This window comes from Amblyomma maculatum, chromosome 1 (assembly GCF_055883805.1).
Source record: "Amblyomma maculatum isolate TAMU_Amacu chromosome 1, ASM5588380v1, whole genome shotgun sequence".
Lineage (NCBI taxonomy): Eukaryota > Metazoa > Arthropoda > Arachnida > Ixodida > Ixodidae > Amblyomma > Amblyomma maculatum.
In genome coordinates this window covers 175,770,378-175,784,031 of record NC_139344.1, presented here as the reverse complement: position 1 = coordinate 175,784,031, position 13,654 = coordinate 175,770,378, and the positions used below count along the sequence as shown (strand labels likewise).

General features: G+C 43.8%; 1 protein-coding gene across 3 annotated transcripts in view; it reads right to left on the bottom strand.

The window, feature by feature from the left end:
• Positions 1-13,654, bottom strand: part of Edem2 (ER degradation enhancer, mannosidase alpha-like 2) — a 129,015-nt gene that overhangs the window by 60,053 nt on the left and 55,308 nt on the right. For all 3 annotated transcript variants that reach the window (XM_084589627.1, XM_084589626.1, XM_084589628.1), the window contains exons 12-14: positions 11,429-11,512; positions 3,103-3,227; positions 2,201-2,360 (exon numbers count right to left, since the gene is read on the bottom strand). In XM_084589627.1, coding sequence (XP_084445753.1) covers positions 2,201-2,360; positions 3,103-3,227; positions 11,429-11,512 — 369 coding nt within the window. The remainder of the gene's footprint in view (positions 1-2,200; positions 2,361-3,102; positions 3,228-11,428; positions 11,513-13,654) is intronic.

Here is a 13,654-nt window from a genome sequence, read left to right as displayed (position 1 = left end):
GATTCAGAGTAAAGAACAAAAATTTACGCATACAGTTAAAATTTCAGTTGTCTAGTGGAGTGAGCTGTTCTAGCTTCGCTTAAAATAAATCAGTAGGTTGAAAGACAGCAGATGTATACGTAGTCTCGCGACTGACGCACACGTAGACAGTCGTAGTCAGTTTAATACCAGTAATAAAAAAACATTTAATCGAGGAAATATGGGCATAAACAGATATGCATAATTGAAAAGAGCAGCAAGCAATAAAAAGAAATATCCTTCAAAGTTAACACATTGCACTCATTCATCAAACGGTGCATGCGGCTAGAAAATTATAGACTCAAAATCTTTTTGGACGGTTTGTGCACATAAGGAGCTGGCCTTTCGTTCCTGTCTGTCACCTTCTTAGCATAATTGACAAGAAGGAGTCTGAGAAATTTCTCACATATTAAAGAAGCGAACCTTGGCTATTGTCAATGCCTTCTGGGCAACTCAGAAAAGAGTTCTCAAGTGCTGGCTGGATTAAGATTTGAAGGACTTCAAGGACATTTGTGTGTGGTAGGTGCACGACAGCTTTTTCAAAAAAAGACACAACCTTGTCCAAGAGGGCTGCAAACTCTGGTATTGGATAATGCAGTCCGCTAGAATCTTGTCCTCGCAGAATAGTGTACATGGGGCTGCTTCTTTTGCTGGTTTCAAGAAGGATAGCACAAGCGTCACACCCGAAGTCACTGATTAACTTCACAATGTATCCAGCGACGTAAGCTAAACCAGAATACGTGACAGTGGGTAATGGGATGACAGGAGATACCATCACTTCTTTCAGTTTCTCGGTTACTGATTGCGGTAGAGCTGAAATGATTTCGTCGGTGTCGACACTACGTGCCTAGGTAGGCGCGCAATAAAGCGCGACATACAACTCCTATAGTCACCTCTGAATAAATAGCACAGAGAAAAGGTTTTATATCCATTATTGAGGAGTGTCCCTTGAGTAACAGTGGCGAATGTGTAATAAGCAACGCATTCTACCAAAATAATGAGGCAGCGATTGCTCTCTAAGGCAGGCATTACTGCACAGATAGTTACAAGGAACTATCAGTTCAAAAACATACTAGAAAAAGAAAGAAAATATTGCTAGGAATTAGTGCTTGAAATATATTTCCTGTTTTTTTCATGAAATAATCATGATATCATGTAAACATTTCATTAAACCAACGTTTATTTGCAAAATTAAAATAATGTTTATAATACAACATAAAACATTTGCTGGTCTATAAATTATAGCAAAATCGTTATACTACTAACACTTGATGTCATGTAAGCATTGTGCAACGTACATTACATTTTTATAAAATTATTTTCATCTTCGGTGTTACCTCGATGGTTTCTCATCTAGCGCTGAAAGACGGTTTTGCCATTGTTGCTGTTATGTTTGCCTTGAAGAAGCTTCGATGTGATCACTGCTCATTCACTTTTTTTATTCATCTTCTTGTACAGGCTTGGGCAAAAATTCAGATTAAAATGAACAAAAGTAGATACAATGCAGCAATACATGTCATATGCTTGTCGAGCGTTTGCTGAGCGACAGTGTTTTTTAATATAAAGACTCCATTCACGTGTGTAGCACGCTGACAGGATGCCGCTGCAGCATCTACCTTCTGTAATCTTTCATTTAGGGACTGCACTCACCACGAAACCCGCGGGCGACAGCGCGAAACCAGGCAAAAGCCACCCGCCGCCACTGAAGCAGATGCGGAGCGAACAGTGAGCAGGTCGCGCCCCTCGCGGCGGCGGAGAGCGTGACTCAAGGAGAAAAGTTCCCATTGTTCACGCGGCGATTGAGAAGGCCGTAAGAAAGAGCGCGCGCTCTCTCCCTCGAGACCGGCCGTGCTTTTGCCTGACTTGTACTTTCCGGCTGTAACAGGGCAAGTCCACTTACTACAAACTTTGGATACACAAATGGAATCTGTGTGATAATCAGGCTTGTTGCAGATGACATAACGAACAAATGTCATCAAGCTGCACATTTCAACACTTTCTTGGTTTATGCACGAATCAACCTTGAGATGCACCTTAATGGCAAAATTAAAACCTCTAATAAGCCAAAGTAAGGTCATAAGAAGAATTCGCCTCAGCATCCTTTAAGTATACCTGACTGCGCTATGACAGGCATCCGGCTCTCAAAGGCTGCTAAGGTGTGCTAGTAGCATGCATGACTCACCATGTCGAAGTGTGTACGATTGATCCGTGCCAAACTGAGTGGAAGAAGGTGGGCCTCAGTGGTGAAGACAAAGTGGTCAAGGTCAAGGGGCAGATCCTCCGGGAAAGCAAACAACAAGTACAGGTACTTGAGTGTCTCTGCTAGCACAAACGAGTCCATCCTGCATAAATGAAAGCACACGAGCCAGTTAGGCTGGTGGCCTCCAGTAGCTTCCAGAAGCAAGCTGAAGTGGTATTTCCATTCGGGATGCCGATGACAAGCACTTGCCACATGGCCATAGAAGCCAAAAGGACAGCATGACAGCCAACACCAATGCTGTTTAGCTAAAAAACAGTACTTACACCCCCATTTTTGATGTCACAATGCTACGGTGCAAATTTATAACTTAGGCACTGCGGCATGTGCATTGTGAGTTCATTAAACACTATGCACTCTCTCTCTTGTAGACCTAGAAAATCTGTGCCATAGAGAGCTTGCTTCTTATGCACTAGAATACCTACACTAGGTACGGATGCAAGAGTGCTAAGATTTGAAATTTGGCATCTACACTTGCAGTCATGGTTATACACACATACATAAAAGAAGAAACCGGAAGTTCATGACAAAATTACAGTTTGGTAAGCATTCTATAAATGACACATAGAAGTCATAAGCTTGAATCCTACTAATTGTACATGGGCTTATTTTTCTACTTTCCGATAAACTGTCTTAAGGTGAAAAATAATAACACAACAAGCAGAGGCAACTCCTGTTTAGCACCACCAAACAGGTATGCACATCTTGCTGGTAGCCACCTGGCCCAATTACTAAACCATGCTGGTAACAAGTGCTTGGAACAAGCGTGCATGAACAAACACAATAAGGTGGATCATGACACACTACACTATGTCATTTTCCCGCACCTGTCTTCATGTGTTCCAGTGCGAACGTCCTTAACAGCAGCAAATCCGCACGGCACCCTAGCGTGCTTCTGCAGTGATTCCACCACCCTGCGGCCTGCCTCAAGGTAGTAGGGATCCCCTGTTGCCTGCAAAAATAGAGGGGGGTGTGGAGGGTTAGGTGCAGCATGAAAGTGAATGCAACCATGTGCTTGTGATGCTTAGTTTGTTTCACCATTGTTTGTCTAATGAGTTACTCTTGAAGTTTGCCATTAACTATGTACTACTGCGTTCAATATGACTTGCAATGTGTCCGAAGGAAGCCAGTAGCGCTTCCAATTTAAAGTAAATCAGTGAGCTACATTGAGCTCTAAACTTGCATATACAATCACTGTACTTTGTCCTTTGCATTGATGGCTAAATTCACAAGTTTTCTGCATTGTACTACACTGCTTTGAGAAGCAAGCTTCTACCACATGCACACAGCAGCTCATAATTGAGCAAAACAGTACTTTGCTTATACAGTCGAACCTGGTTATATCGAACCCGGATATATCGAATTTTGGTTATATCGAACTCACGGAATATCCCCTTGAAAATCCCATGTAAAAGTATAGGAAAGCCGCGTCATATATCGAACTCAATTTCACCAGTCTTCGATATATCGAACTCCGCACCACGCACTGGAAAGTGTGCCTTCCCCAAAGACGATCGCATCACCCTTGGCCGTTTGCCGCGTGATGTTTTCAAGCCACGCGCTGAAGGAATGAGGGGACAGTTCAGCGACGGCTGGTCTGGGCAGCGCCACGCCCATTTCCCAAAGGCGCGCGCCTATCTGCAATTATCCTTTCCCGCGCGCCAGTACACGACGTTTGCAAGACATGTGCGTGGGTGTGCCCATTCTTTTGCCGAGCTATCTCTTTCCTTCAGCACGAGCTTACGCATGCGTCAAGCCAGCTCAGCCCGCTTTCTCCAGCGTGTGTTGCGAACACTCTGCGCACGGCGGCTGACGTGGCTATGGCGCCTGCGGACGTTAAGAAGCGGCAGATCTCTCTCTCACTCTTTGTGTGTGTGTGTGTGTGTGTGTTTGTTTTTTTTCATCCAGAGTCATCCATTCTTATCGCTGTGCTGTATGCGGGGCGTAGCATAAGATATGGCCGGCTGCGGACGATAAAAAGCAGCAGGTTCTTCTTTTTTTTTTTTTTTTTGAGAAGGGGGGGGAGTCGTTTATCCTTGCAGGTATGAATAAACGAAAGCACGTGGTCAGCTGCTGGGATCATGACGCCCGCCCCAAGCGTGGCGTGATAAATGAAACCAGGCTTGTGCAATCAAGCCATCACAGGCACTCTGCCAAGTTCGCTCCCCGCCACCGTAGGAGCTATCAAAAAATAAACGCGCTGCCCCGCGCCTTGATGTTATCGCTGCGCAGCATCTTGGCACGCTGCCAAGAAATGAGCTGTGGATGAGACAACTGAAACGGAGTGGCGCTCGCCTTCGACATGCAGCGAAAACGCTTGCGATTTCTGCTGCGGCGACACAGAAACCTTATTTCGAGCTGCCGCGGTGTCTCAAGCGGCAAGTTTGAAATTTTTTGCTCTGTCGCTGCCGCTCGTGGCTGAGATCGCTCAATCGCTTGCATGTGAGCGAGCTGGCCTTAACGCTTTTTTTTTCTTTTTCCGAATTCTCGGGTGCAAAAGTGAAGGGTGGGTTCATTATGCGAGTGGGTTGATTACGTGACAAATACGGTATCGTTTTTTCGCATCGTAAGTGCCGTCACAAGCCGATTTCTGTATATCGAATTATCGATATATCGAACTATTTCGCGATCCCCTTCGAGTTCGATATATCCGGGTTTGACTGTAGTACAGAATTCTACCAAGAGTTATAGTCTCTTAGCAATATAAACTGCAAGCGCATTAGCAGTTTTTTTTTTCTTTTCGTGGTAAACCTTTGGGAGCCACGCAAAGAATTTAAGGAAAAATGTTTGCTGATGTCCTTAATGCAGGATGTACCTCATCACGAATTTTGCAGATAGGCAAAATACATTTTATAGAGGCAAACAGAGGCAAAATGCATTCAGTTAATTCCATGACAGAAAAGAATAAGATCCACAGCAGTACAAGATATGTGAGAGATGCACCAAATTCACTTTTTAAGTCCCAACTCTTTTACTTTCAAGACCAGGTAGTTGCTAATAAGAGATGCAAGTGTGACTCATAATGCATAACGACAGTAGGCAAGATGACATTGTCAGCTCAAGCAGCATCTAATGGACACTGTGACTATCTCTCATTTGCAGTCACATGTAGCAAGATTTGGCAGTCAAGTCTTTTGACGTGTTGCCCAGAGAAAAGAAACAGATGTTTGATGCAAACGCAAGTAATATTTACTTTTACCCTTGCCCATAAAGGCAGCAAGCATCCACAATTCTGTTAGTACTCAATGTTGACAGAAGAGTTTTAATGGGGAAGCATGGGCCACATTATTCTGCCCATGACTGTACAGTTGAGTCATGCTAATTCCAAGTGAGATAATCTGTGCCTTCATTATAATAAATTTTTTGAAGATTATGGCTGCCTCACTATGTTTACTATGAATTTCAGAACCAACTTCTTTGAATGGCCGTTTAGGCAGTTTATAATTTTTTTCTTCCTATGGTATTCTTGTGGCATAAAAACAATGTACAGTGCTCCCCATACAGTCAAACCCGGTTATAACGAACTGCGTAATTCAACGCAATTTGTTCGCTATATAAAGTATTTCGATATAACCAAACCCATTTATAACGAACTTCAGTACCAAATTCGTTATACACGATGTCCAGACAGCGCAGCGAAAACGCACTAAAGAAAAACCGTGCCGCTCACCATGAATCTACAAAAGAAATTTATTGCAGATAAATGCTCACTTATTTGCAGTAGGCAGTGATCTTCGCCTGAACACTGCATTTAACTCCATCAGCGAGAATCGCACTTTCCACACGCGACATCATTTCCACAAACTCCAGTCCGCTTCCCTGTATTCCGGAGCAGTATCGGCGCAGCAGATCGGTAGCAGCGAGGGCTTCGTGCAACGTCAGGCGAGGGCGATCGTCCTCCGGCGGCGGCTCCTCGGTCTCCTCGTTCGCACCAGATGCCAGCATGTCGGCAACAATTTCCGAGTCCAACGGGCTCGCTGTCACGGCTACGTTGTCGTCAACAGTGAGAAAATCCTCCAGGGCAACTTCTTCGGGCACAGCGTCCGGAACATCAGCGAGTTCTTCCCACAGCGTGGCAACATCGCTGTCATCTTGCACAGTGCGCGCTTCACTAGCAGCTTCTGCATCCTCTCGACATAGTCCAGCATGGTGGAAGCAGTTGCGGATTGTGGATTGCGTCACGTCTTGCCAGGCACGGTTAATCATTTCTATTGCGGCCAGCAAATTAATCTTGAGCTCGTCGTTAACCCGCAATTTCACCAACAGCCGCTCAACGACGCATTTCCTGTAGCCCAGCTTGAAAGCGCAGATGATCCCCTGATCAAGGGGCTGCAAAACCGCTGTTGCGTTCGGTGGCAGGAAACAAAGCTCGATGTGCTTGAGCGTGACGCCGCAGTGGTGCGCAGAACAGTTATCGAGGAGGAGGCAAATCTTTCGCCCGCTCGTTGCAAGTTCCTCGTCCCAGCCACGCAGCCACGCTTCGAACAACGTTCTGGTCATCCAGGCCTTAGAATTTGAGTTGTATGTGACTGGGAGTGAAGTGCATCCTCGCAGGCACATAGGAGACTTGAACTTGCCTATGACAAGCGGCCGCAGCTTTGATGAACCGTCCATGTTTGTCGTGAGAAGAATGGTGACTCGGGCCTTATTCAATTTGCCGCCATGGCACTTCTCATTCTTTAGCGCCAAGGTTCTGCTCGGCAGCAGTTGCCAAAACAAGGCAGTCTCGTCGGTGTTAAAAATATTGCACGGTTCGTATCTCTCCGTGACAGCACGCCACACGTCTTGCACCCACTTTTCAGCACTCTCAGCGTCCACTGCTTGGCTTTCACCTGCAACCACCTTCCCGGTGATGGAGTAGCGGTCTTTAAATCGTTGGAGCCAACCACTGCCCGCTGTAAACCCCTCGACGTCCAGGACGAAGGCAAAATCTTTTGCCTTCTGTTGTAGCATGGGGCCAGAGACCGGCAGATTTCGCGCGCGAACGTCCAAGAACCATTGGTACAGCGCTTTCTCTACTTATTCGTAAGCCGGCTTGCGGTGGCAAAAGCCGTCACCATTTGGTCGTTCCTGTGAATTGCCTCTGATGGCCGACTGGTTTTTCAAAATGGTGCTTAACGTGCTCCGTGGAATCTTGAAATGCGCGGCGTCAGACTTTTTTTCGCCGCGGCCAACGCGGCGAATTATCTCCAGCTTGTCGGAAAGCGGTAGGGCACGCCGCTGCTTCGTCGTCATCTTGCAGGATGTAGCGCCGGAATGCAAGCCAGCAGCAACGTAGGCACGTCCGGAATCGTGAGGATAGCAGCAGCACGACTTGCAAACGCGAACAAAGAAAGCTCCGAGGATGCGGGAAAGTTCGCCACTGACGCGTTCGTTGTTCGGAGGCTGCCTTCCCTTCGCCCAAACTTGAAACCAGTTCTGGCCGGTGTTGCTTATTTCTCGAAGCGCAATAGGTCCGGAGCTGCTCGAACGTCTTTGATCACATGGTAGGCAGCTGCCGAATAGGAGAGCTGCAAAGAGAGGCTGGCCGATGGCGCGGATTTTAAAGGCTACTCACGCTACTCCGGGCGACGGCCGCGCATGCGTACAGGAGGGTCCCTCGTGGAAGCTGCTGTAGAGAGCCCCTCCTGCGTTTTACGGAAGCGTGGCATCGGCGCAGAAGCAGCAGAAGCACCCTAGCGGGCGCGTGATGACGTATGCGCTGTGTGAGACCTTGGGAAACGGAGCCGTCGCCAATCCCCCTCCCATCTGACAACGGCATGCGCTAGAAGTATTGCGGCCCGGCAGCGTGGGCTGCCCGGAGAGAACTCGGAGCCGGCCCAAAGGCCCGCCCGTTGGCGGGCGTTTGGCGACCGATCGCGCGCGCTGAGTTCGCTATATCCGATGTGTAGTTCGTTATAAAAAATACATTTTATATGCATAATGCTAGCGGAAATTCGAGTGTTCGATATAAAACATAATTCGCTCTATCCGAGTTCGTTATATTCGGGTTTGACTGTAGTAAGGCAAACTGCATGCAATCACGTGCCACCAAGTACAACAGGCATTCTAATAGAAAAAAAAACAAAACATTGGCAGCAGTTTAACCATAGTTGACCAGAGTTAGACGAGCGATAGCTTGGTTTTGCATGGTTTTACGTTAGTGTTTCGGTTCCACTCGCTGAAATTTTTTCAACAATATATGACTTAATGTTGTGGAATAAAGCATAATTTTTGTCACAGTTAACTAATTAATAGTAATTAATTGGTACCAGTGCAATCATACTCATTATAAGCTATTTAACGATACATGATAATGATTTAGAGCAGAATTCAATTTTAACCACAATTAATTAAGACATAAAACAATTATAATCAACCTGCATTATATAGCAATGTAACACTTGTGTTGCTATGGAAAGGTATGACATTGATGCTGAGCTGAAGGTCAAATGGACATAGTCTGCCAGTGCTCAATTTTTGTATTCAGCAGAGCTCATTCTACACTAATCACAAGTTATTCACGAGTTCCTGGCAGCCATTGGCAGACATGCTAGATATATAGCATCATCTATGACTGGCAATCTGTCTCATTTTTTGCTTTATACAGAACTCCTTATAAGCACAGGTAGAAAGAACAGAAATCAAAAATTGGTGCCTTTCTCACTGATGCATATCAGCAAAACCCAGCACTGGAACTTCTAACGGTCTGTTCTGCAAAGCTAATTATTAAGGTATTGAGTGAACACAATCTAGACCAATACAATGGGCACATTCACATCAAGTGAACAAAAGAGTTGAAAAAAAATTGATCCTTCCTTGAATGCTTAATACAGCTCTTTAGAAATGAACTTGTTGAATTTGACTTATGATAATCTAAACCGAGGCACAAGCAGACAATCAATGTTTTGCTACATGCTACTAGTATATACACAGTCAATACTGGATATACTGAGCCCGGATGTATCAAAACATTGCTTACATATAACATTCAAAACTCCTGTTCAATGGAGCCTTCAATTTACCAAGCCAAGCACCATGCTAGTGCAAGCACCGCTTCTCCTATTGGCACTGCAGTCTTGCAATCACTTTTTGCTTATTGAGAAAAGATGCACCAGCCATGTGAAGACATTGTCAATATCTGTGATGAAGGAAACGCGGCGTGTGGTTGTCAATAGCCTTTGGTATGGTGCACTTATTTTCAACAAGACATTGCTGTAATGCGGGGAAGCCGGAGTTCTAGGCAATAGCTGTCATGCTTCAAAGCCAATCTAGCTGACCGAAGACTTGAGGTGGCTCTCGCAAGGCGTATCTCATTTGCTAAGATGCTGAAGGCACTGCAGAATCCACCCTGCAATCTTAACTTTTTGTGCAAGGTTATTTTGTTCTCAGAGTACCAGTAACACTATTAGATTCATTCTGATAGGCAGTGGCTGGTTCCAAAGCAGCATCTGCTCCGACTTCAATGCAAAGAGAGCAGGGCGTGCTGCCAGTACATCTGTGGACATCACATCAGTGCAGTAAATGAGCCACAAGAGCAGGTATGCTGGGCTCATGCTGCTATGTTACATATAAGCTTATATATTGCTATATTTTATATACTGCATTATTAATATATCAAAGTATTTTGCAGTTCCCATTGAGTTCGATATATCTAGGTCAAGCTATATAATCTTTCTCCCATGGTACAAACACGGCTCTAATAAAATTAAGCTCATATGTGTCATGTGTCAGAAATAACTCATTACGCATATCAACCTGACTGTTTGTTACGAATAACTCTGACTTGAGTCAAGTATAAACGTTTTTTGACAATTCAAACTTTAGACAATCAGAGAAATATTAAACCTTGAACTGTCTGAATTAAACGAACACAAACACTCAATTTTATTTGCATGTTTTCTTCTCTGTAATGAAGCATAGGAGATTTGTATACATCAGTCACCACATGACATTCACCTAAGACTGCCTAAATAATTTATACATAATGCAATTTTTTTCTCAGAAGCAGTTTCAGATTCAATGCCTGGATGATGGCTATGGTGTCAAAGGTGAGTTCAGGTCTCGTGAGACTTGGAAAAAAAAAATTCAACATAATCATTCACACGTTTTTTTTTTTTTTTGTTCCAGCTCTTGAGAAAGGCTGGCTTAAGCATTGTAGTAACTAAAATTACATATCAGTGGCCATATCGCAGTTTTTTCCAGCCTAAACCCACCTTTGTCGTCACAGTCATAGTTGGGTTATTGAAACCGAAACAGGATCAGAGAAGAAATTCAATTATAATTTATTTAATGGTCATAGGGAAATAGTGCAGCATGATCTATATATAATGATATCTAACACATCATTACAAAGGAGCAATTGCACAAACAAAATTTTGGTGTCTATACCCCTTTAATACAAATTGGTTTTAATTTATAAAGCCTTCTCTACCACTGGAACAATTCGTTCACAGAGGCCTATGATATGTTCAGTACACGTAGTACAGTATTAACTAGATGTTGCACTCGATGCATGAAGCTGAATAAATGAAAGCGTTTACGTTCATTACATCAGCATTGTGGCTGCATAATTGCAAGTTTGTGGTGCATTTCAGGAGAATTTCACTGCCTAGCTTTTTGATGGCATCCAATTTACTTTGTATGTTCCGTCACATTATGATCATGAGCATCACTATAGCAGTATGTCAAAGCAAATTCAACCTCACGTGAGCACCAGACTTTCGGAAGCCAAGCATGGTCTGATCTAATGTCAGCTATGTGACTGCACCCCAAAAGAAATGCTGTGCTCTGCTGTCAACTGAAGAAGCATATGAGAAGAGTGATACGTAAATCCTTGAACAAATAAGCTCTAACTGCATCAACACAGGGCATCATCCTGTGCAGAGTAACCGTAATGCAGCTTGTGTTGCTAGTTTTTTTTTTTTTTTTTTTTTTTTTTTTTTTCATACTTCTTCATTACGGCTGCAACAAAAAATCCTGTGCACGCAGTTTCCTTTGCCTAATTTAAAAAACAAGCTTCTCACCAACAGCCATTATACAAAAGGTAACACAGGCATTGTGTGGACCCCACGAACATGGAATGCTGACTTCAGTGTTTAAGTAACAGCAAGTTCACAGCCTTACAGCATAAGTCCCTTCACCCCCAAGAGGCCTAAGAGTGCAACTCCTCACCTTGAACAAGAAATAAGTGCTCTCAACAAACTCCGGCCTCAGTGGGTGTTGGCCCCAGTGCACTTGGAAGTCTGTGGTGAATGCCTAGAAACATTGAAGCAAGACAAACAAAAGAGAGCAGGATAGTCAAGCTTGTAAAATCTCTTCAACAAATATGACAATAAATAATGACAACCAGATTAAACAGGCATTGCAATAATACCTGTTAATAACTGCATACACAAAAATCTTTCGTGGCATACTGAAAAACAGCCCAAATGACAAAATATTAGAGGTGTGTGAATATCAAACTTTTGGGCGTGAAGTGAATTCAAATGATAAAAATTGGATACAAATCAAACTGAATAATTTTTGAACAAATTAGAATACTTCTAAAAGATTTCAAGCATCTGTACAGGTGGTTAAAACTAAAGACACTTCTCTTCAAAGCACAACAATGAAAAGAAATAAAGGTACTGCAAGGAATTTTTGATCTCACCCCCCCCACCCCCCCCCCTCATCAGCATAATTTTACGATATACTTCTAACATCTACCAGGCAAAAAACAAGGGAAGGGGAATCATGTAGTTGTAATATAAATAAAAATGATTTTGTAGAATAATACCTTTTCTTACAATTTTTAATAGCTGTATTCAGTGAAAAGGTATCTACTGTCACAGTTTAACTTATTTCTTTAGAGCCCTACGGGACTTTTAAAGAAAATGAAAATGACATTCAACTTACGAGAAGGCCTCAAGAAGACATTAAAAAAGTATCAGATAGCCTGATATAGAAATGCTCAATAACGCCTCATTAGGCCTCCCGGTGAAGCTCCATAGTTTTCTTTTACTTATCGAATGAAGTAATTGAGAAATGCCTTTACTATTCCAATGGTACTTACATGAACTGTTGCACATCATGGAATGATAAAATGGATGCCACTGGGGTCATTCTGGCTAAAGTATGTCTGCTCAACTAGCACTATTTGATACCATTAAGTTTGCCATATAAAAGAAGCCCTTTTCGCCACCACATAAAAGAGACACCCTATGCTGCAATAAATATACCCCCAACATTCTCCATCAGTGGTTCTGTAATAAAAATTTGGGGACGCTTAGTTACACCTTTAAAGGTACAGTACAAAAGCGTTAATGGGGGATCCTCGTGCATGCATAAGCACTTTGCTACTCGCTTAACCACAAATCACCTTAATTTGTTTCTGTATTATTTCACACATACTTAATACACAGTTGTAAGCTACCACACTATGTGCAAGACCACCTGACATAGACACAGTCGCCAACAAATTTTTCGGGCTCGACGGGACCCGGAAAATGGTCCGAACTAAATGATCTGAAAAATTCGCGGACTGTTAAAAACAAAACAAAAAAGCAACTTTCAGCAAAATTTAGCTTTAGAAATCGTGACCTTCCCCACTCCCCATGTTTCATTTATATGTCAGAAAGAAAAAAAAAGGGCAAAGGTTTAACTCTGCTTAAACTTGGTTATAACGAACAAAAGCACTTGCCACAGTGCTTGCACGTGGATGGGGTACTGTCTCAGAAGCCGGTGTACTTACCCAGGTGACACCGAGAGGGTGCCGCTGCCGCACAGCATGGCCAGTTTGCAGACACGCAAACATTAGATGATGTTAGATGATTTTGCTCAGCTCTGAACCCCTGGATTAGTGCTTTAGCACTAATAATGATGGCAGATCCGGCTAGTTGGTGCAGGTTTGACATTTTTCGAAAGCGATAAAACAACACGGACGAGGAAGAAACAGACAGGGACGAGCGCTCGTCCCTGTCTGTTTCTTCTCCGTCCGTGTTGCTTTAGCGCCTTCGAAAAATGTCAAGCACTATTAATGGAGTTGCAGCATAGCGTGATCTGCTACTGCAATCAGCTTCGGTGCGCATGTGCTAGCGTGACCTGATACTGAGGGGCTCCAGTGTGTAAACGCTGACTGGTCCCGACAAAGTAGGCATGCACACCGCTGAGAACTATGCGACTCCCTCAAGGCGACCTCTGCATGTGTAATGGCATCCCGCGGAAGCATATCGCGCTATGCTATAACTCTCTAGCTACACTGTCTCAGCCAGAGTCATGGTTTTGTCGTCTACACCCCTTCGCTTCACGACAGTGCGAAGCAGCTGCAGGTCACACCATAAACGAATGTACGAGCAGCACAAAGACCGTGAGACAGGAAGTGAGCAGAATGAGAGAATCTGCGAAATCAACCCCTTTCCC